Source organism: Arachis duranensis, chromosome 8 (genome assembly GCF_000817695.3).
Source record: "Arachis duranensis cultivar V14167 chromosome 8, aradu.V14167.gnm2.J7QH, whole genome shotgun sequence".
NCBI classification, from domain to species: domain Eukaryota; kingdom Viridiplantae; phylum Streptophyta; class Magnoliopsida; order Fabales; family Fabaceae; genus Arachis; species Arachis duranensis.
This window is the reverse complement of record NC_029779.3, coordinates 33,343,267-33,350,153: the sequence shown is the minus strand read 5'-3', so window position 1 is coordinate 33,350,153 and position 6,887 is coordinate 33,343,267. Positions and strand designations below refer to the sequence as shown.

Sequence of the window (6,887 nt, the reverse complement as noted above, 5' to 3'; positions counted from 1 at the left end):
CGTCGAACCAAACCTATATCCAAAGGGGACACTACCGTCAACCCACTACCTAGAAACACATAAAGCATAAAATCCTAAGACAATCCCATGAAAAATCTACCAAATTCTAAACCACGCTAAAATAATGGCACCCTCATCTAGTTATTACTACAGCACAGAGGAAACCCCAAATGGAATACAAAAGCAAAACAAAATAACAAAATACTAAGCGTAGAAGCGGGAAAAAAGCATCAATCTATTCTAAAAAGAAGAAAGAAGGAAGAGCAGCAAACAACACAGGTGCATGGGAATGTAGCACTGTAATCCCTGACAGCAACAGTGGTCAACCAGAAGTATAGCACTAGGGAACAATGAGGACTTTCGAGAAGAGTGACAGATGAAAGGAAAACAAAGAAGAAAAATGGAGAAGGTAGTTATAAAAAAGGAAAAATAAAACCCCAACGTTCCAAAGAGAATACGGAAGGACGATGGGCTAAAATGGAAAAACATTAAAAACCCTTCTCTCTCCCACTACGCGTCATTATGACGCCTCGGAAAACACAAACGGACAAGTCTCATCATCGAGAAGCGTAATGGACAGATGCAACCCTGCACTCTAACCACGGAATCACGACCCATCGAGTCGGTGGGGACTCAACCTCACAAATGCCAGCGACGAAACCAAGCAAGCATGTTCTCTCACTCCGAGGGCAACTGTTCCGGGCCTAGAATCCGGAATCCTAACAGGCCTAAATGTGACTTAGTGCAAGCACCCCCCATTATCTTAACCATCCAAAAAATTTTTTACGCCTAACCACCTTTTAAATGCTAAGAGGTGGGCCCTCCCTACAAGATAAGATAACTCACAATACTATAGAAGGGGAATCCTTTACTTTTTCAAGTACGATCTAATTCTACCTAACACTCAAACTCTATTTCATTAATATTTTTACTTAAGCATTGGAGTATTTTTGTAGATATCACTCTCTGTTATTTTTAAAGTTCGATCAGATTATCTGCCAAGACCAACGAGTTTCCAATCCATCTTATCAAATCCTCCAAGCCTCCAAGGTCATCCTTATACAATTTCTAACTTTATTTTAGATTTGTATATTTAAAATGAGTATTGCACTACCTCAAATTTTGTTATGCCTGTCATAATATAAGAAATAAGATTGTAAGAATTTCAATTTATTATGGTATATTCTTCTTTTATTTCATCTATATTAATTATATGACTCACATTTTCCTATATTATTATCCTTATTATTTATGGTACTACCTAATTACTTAATACCAATAAGTTAATATTGCCATTTATGTTTCTGACTTTCTTTTTTTAATTTCTTTTTGACTTGAAACCAAAGCAATGACAGTCCAAAAACTCCAAATCGATGGACCCACCTAACACTATACTAACCACCGTCCGATAAACAAAAGTATTCGAATCAGACGGTGATAATCACTCTGATGCAGAACTGCTGCGGTGCTTCGTCGTCTCCCCCAAAGAGAACGAACCAGAAACAAAAACCTTCTTCTCAGTCCTTTCTCTCTCTTACCCAAATTTCAGAGGGAAGCAAATAAAACAAAAATAAAAACTTTTCGCAATCGTGCTCCCATTCAGACCCAGATCGAGTTTCTTCAGCTCCTGAATCCTGTTCCATCAAAGTTACAATCTTTTATGCGTTTCTGAATCATGGAGAGTGAAGGGAAGGAACCCCACATTCAGAATAGTGGTGGGGAAGGCGAAGATACAGAGCCCGTTGAGCTCGTTCTGTTTCAAGTCTCCGAGTGCTACGTCTACATAGTGAGTCTTTGATCTGCGTTTGAAGTGAATCAGTGAAATTTGATCAATTCTTGTAATTTATTTTGGTGGAGTTTTGGAAAAGTTTGGTTTTGATGATTTGGCTGTGATATTCAATTTTGCCATTGAGTGAGGGTGCCGGTTATCAAGTTTGATACCTGTGTTCTTCCTGAGAAATTTGGTGGCATTGGTTGAGTTTCTTTAGATTTTTGTTACTTGAATTTGCTGTGTTAATTATCAGATAATGGTTTGGAATTTGAAAACTTTGTGGCATGAAGCTAATGCTTTCTTTGTACTATTTGTGCAGATACCTCCAAGAAAGACAGCATCTTCTTACAGGTTTTTGATCAATTTCAAATTATGGCTACTGATCTGACTAGTTTACTATATTTTTCATGATGTTTAAAATTATCAAATGTACATTTATTCTAGCATTGTTAGGATGCCAACCTTTTTAAGGTCTTTGATTAATTAGAGTATTTGCCTTGTAATTTTGTTTGTATCTTTCAACCCCTTTTGTGAACTTTGTTTTATGGGAAGTGATTGATCTTCAACATTTCCACTTGGTGGTCGTGGATTTGTGATGTTTTTTATCTTGCTGCTTCCAAGTTTGAAAATTTAGATTGGGAAGTTCATTTCAGGGCTGATGAATGGGATGTCAATAAATGGGCTTGGGAAGGGATATTGAAGGTTGTAAGCAAAGGAGAAGAATGCATCATTAGACTTGAAGATAAGAAAACAGGTAAGATCATATTAAATATGCTTTAATTTCATCATACAATTAAATTACTTTTGTATTTTTTTATTACTACAATGAAATATATTTAACTAGGTGAATTATATGCTCGAGCATTTTTAAGAAAAGGAGAGCCGCATCCTGTGGAACCAGTTATTGACAGCAGCAGGTCATTTTTTAGACTGTTGATAGCTTTTGCTTGTTAATTTGTTATTATACAGTTTGTATATCCAAATGCTTAATATTTTTACTTATATTCTGCAGATATTTTGTTCTTCGCATAGAAGAGAATATAGGTGAGCCGGTGCATCTGCATTGTGCTTTTTTACTTCTTTTCTTCCTTTCATCTTGTATCACTGGTATGAGGTGAGGGTTAGCCAGAGACTTGTGAAGGAAGGAAATAGGACAAAATAAATTGAGAAGTTGTTTGGCTTAATTCCGAAAATTAAGTTCATCAATATGTTAGTCATGACCTGTTTCTTAAATTGTGTTTGTTTTCCTCTCAGAACAGAATCAGATGAAAGTTTATCTTGCTGTCAATTGTATTCTATCAACCTTTTGAGTTTTGTGCATAAAATTTATGCTGTCATTGTCAAGAATTTGGCTTGTTTGTTAAATTGTTTGATCTGCTTCCACTAGAAAATGAAGGTTTCGGGAAGCAGTGAAGCACTAGCCTTTATCAGTTACTATGTCACCGAAAAGAAGAATTTCTATCCATTCTGTCTTGTCTTTTTACCCTGTAGCATTGCAAAATAAGATGACCATATCCTACATGGCTAAACACTCTTATTATTATCATTTTATTGTGTCAGTATGTCTGTGTTTTCCTTTTCAACTAATAATTCTCAAGAATATTGTGTTTTGAGTAGGTCATTCAATCATAGTTAAACTGTAATTTATTTATGTGTATTTTGCATCTGTAGTTAAATGCAGAAAGTTGTCACTAAATTTCATGGTTGATGAACAAATTAAGTACCTTTACCTGAAGCAAAATATTTTTTGCCCCCATCAAATTTAATTTGAGTGCATTTCTAAGTTTAATTCCTCAGAATTCCGAACTAAAGCTCCCTATTGATAGTTAGTTCTGTATAAAATGACTTTTATCATCTTCAATTGCTCTGCTTTATCTGTTTAACAATATGATATCTAATTTTAATCAAATTCAGTCCCCACTTCTGCTAATGCATTGCTTCTCTTTAGTATGACCAAATACATTTTTGAGTAACATTTTTTTTCTTTTTAGTTGGACATTTTCTGCTCTCTATTTCTTGTAACCTGTGAATTCTGGATTTTACCAACTTGAAAATCTTGCAGATGGACGACTCCGGCATGCTTTTATTGGCATAGGATTCCGAGAAAGAACAGAAGCTTATGATTTCCAAGCTGCCTTGCATGATCATATGAAGTATCCTTCATGTTGATTAAGTTGGAGTTAACATTTTTATCTTCTATATCACTATTTGCATAGTTTAATCTCCACACACATTTTTAATTCATGTTAACATAGAGGATTTAAGTCTTCATTCTGTTTCATCGACAGTTGGAAAAATAGAAAGTCTTTTCCTATTGTATTGAAGATATCTGAACAAAAAGCAAACTGCAGAAGAGATGGAACAGCATTATCAGCAAAGTTCCTCAGTTGATTATAGTTTGAAAGAAGGCGAGACTATTGTACTCCAATTAAAGAATAGTGTATGGAAGTCCACATGTTCCTTTTTTTCATGATTATTATTATTTTTTTCTTCTTCTCGATATTAAGATTCTATATTTTCTCGTCTATTATGTGCAGAAAAGTGGGCGCAGTGTGAAGTCCAAGTTTTTCGAGCAGAGTCAGAGCAACTTCTCAGAAGAAAAGGGTGGAAAACCAGAATCTACTCTTAGCATTAAGTTACCACCACCGCCTCCTCCGGGTCCACTTTCGCCTGCGGCAACCATACAAAAGTCACCGATAAACTTACCTCCAAAACTCAACCTTGAGAAAACTTCTGAAGTTGAGGCCTTTAAAACAGAAGACACACATCAGAATTCTGCTGAAGACCAAAGCACACAGGATATACCGGATGATGATTTTGGCGATTTTCAAGCAGCTGGTTAACCTACCTAATGCACAGTTTGAGTTTGTGATGATGACTAGGAAACGGTACGAAATGGTGCACTCGATGTTCATCTCGGACACACATGGAATGCTGATTCAGCTTGGAGACTCAATTATGCCCTTCCAAACTTGGATAGATTAAACTCTCTTCATAGCCAACAATAACTATCTTTGTGAGTCAACTCGTGATGTGTAATTGGTGGTTGTTTTAGTTGTGCACTGAGCTGCTATTATGAGAATTTTCCTTCTTCTTGGTCACTTTATTTCAGTTGCATACTTAGTTTATGTTTTTATCAAAGTTGGTATGCCTATATTTGCATTTGGTACATCCTAAGCTTCTTATTATAGCATCAATGCTGTTATGATCAATGAATCAGATTGAGTGTAAATGGCTTTACTGATTTGTTCCCTTGGACAAATTGAAGATCAATAATATGAATTATACAAGAAGAACTAAGCCTTGAGGGGAAAAACAGTAAACTTCTATTTTGACTCTTCAAAGTTTTTGTGGTTTTCACATTTTAGTCTTCATAGATTTTGGTGACTAAATTAGTTTCAGTGGTTGTACAAAATTTCATTCAGTGTCAACATACTTTATTAGCATCTATTTAAAAAAGTGATGTTAATTTGAAACTTCAAGAGAGTTAGTAACAACCAACAATTATAAAGAGAAAATATGAATTTCAACAATTATAATTTTTTTTTTTATCTTTATTAGCCATAATTAATTAATTATTGATTGTTGGCACCTTTTTTATTGGGAAACAAATTTTTTTGTCTATTCAAATATATAGGCAGCCTCCTCCTTTGCAAAAGGTTTGGAGGTTTATTGTGACAAGCGCTATATTTTAGAGAACTATATTAAGTTTTTTCACTTTGAAAAAAAAAAAAAACACACACACACACACTATGAGACAGTTTGGATTGGCTTTTGAAAAAAGTATTTATTTTTATCCTTTTAAAAAAGATCTTTGGGTTCAAAAAAGATTTTTTTAATGATATTTTTTTAAAAGATCTTTTATAAAAATAAAAGTGATTTTATGTTTGGATATCTCATGTAAAAATATTTTTTTATCTATTAATTATGTTTGGATAAAATAAGATAAAAGTAATTTTTTGTTCATTTATTATATAAAAAATATTTTTTTAAGAAAATATATCTTTTAAAAAAAAGATGTAAATTGTAACTTCTAAATTTTTTTAATTTTTTTAGTACTTTTACTTTTACTATTAAAAATTTGCTAAACACACTAAAAAATAAAATTTTTTTTTCATTAAAAAAAATATTTTTTATTGATTTAATGACGTCCAAACAAGTATTTTTTTAACAGACAAAAATTATTTTATATTTAAATAGATTTTTTTAAAAAAAAATTTAAATATTAAAAATGTCTTTTATTTTATTTTTTTTAAAATAAGATATTGTTAGTTTTTAGACAAAACAGATAATTTATTTTTTTTAACAAAATTACTTCTTTTAAAAGACATATCCAAATAAATTTTAGATTGAATAAAAATATTTTTTTCACTAAAAAAACCACTTCAAACTTGTAACAACACTATGGTGCTGAACTGCTGATAATGAAAGCATAATAGTAGTGACTAATGGACAACAATATGCTTTGTGGTGGTCGTATGTTAAAGTTTTATCCAAACTACCCAATCTTGATGGAATTCCTTAAATATAATTCGACTTGAATTGTTTATTCCAATTAAAAACATATAATAATTTAAAATTTTATATTATAAATTATAAAATTTAAAATTTGAATGAGAAACTAGTTTAATCTAAATTCTAAATTACAATAGTTTCAATCGGATTGAATTAAAAAATAAATTTAAATAGATACAATATAAATCATAATTTTTTGAATAAATTTAGATTATATTAAAAAACAAAAATCAATTCGATATCATCTAAATCGTAACAAATTATATTAATTTTATTTTTGAAATTGATTTAATCCAAACTACAATAATTATATATATGAATTATTAGAAGCAAAAAATGTAAATATTCTTTCTTAAAAAAAAAAGATATCATTAAAATCATCCATATATACGCTATCTCTTGCAAAATAAGATAGAAAAAGAAACAAAAAAGAAAGTAGTAACAGAAAAAGAGTGAATGAAAACAAAAGAACAGTACAAAAAGAATGCAGTGATTGCAGGTCAAAATATAATGGCATGAGGGTTCAATTGAATTGAATTTAATTGAATTGAGGGTCCCACACAAACACTCACATAAGGGTTCTCACTTTCTTTGTTCTCTT

The 6,887-nt window shown here is 31.9% G+C and overlaps 1 protein-coding gene across 1 annotated transcript; it reads left to right on the top strand.

The window, feature by feature from the left end:
* The first annotated feature begins 1,341 nt into the window (after nucleotides 1-1,341).
* On the top strand, nucleotides 1,342-4,923 carry LOC107462403 (uncharacterized protein At1g03900). The gene is made up of 8 exons (XM_016080980.3): nucleotides 1,342-1,786; nucleotides 2,091-2,122; nucleotides 2,425-2,525; nucleotides 2,616-2,688; nucleotides 2,784-2,815; nucleotides 3,834-3,924; nucleotides 4,097-4,211; nucleotides 4,309-4,923. The coding sequence occupies exons 1-8, from the start codon at nucleotides 1,676-1,678 to the stop codon at nucleotides 4,612-4,614; spliced, it is 861 nt and encodes a 286-aa protein (XP_015936466.1). The 5' UTR covers nucleotides 1,342-1,675; the 3' UTR covers nucleotides 4,615-4,923.
* Nucleotides 4,924-6,887: the final 1,964 nt, after the last annotated feature.

Excerpts from the sequence above, each read along its gene's own strand:
- LOC107462403 (XM_016080980.3), top strand. The coding sequence starts at position 1,676 with ATGGAGAGTGAAGGGAAGGAACCCCACATTCAGAATAGTGGTGGGGAA. Across the intron at positions 2,526-2,615 it reads ACTTGAAGATAAGAAAACAG|GTGAATTATATGCTCGAGCA; the intron begins GTAAGATCATAT and ends ATATTTAACTAG. Across the intron at positions 2,689-2,783 it reads CCAGTTATTGACAGCAGCAG|ATATTTTGTTCTTCGCATAG; the intron begins GTCATTTTTTAG and ends TATATTCTGCAG.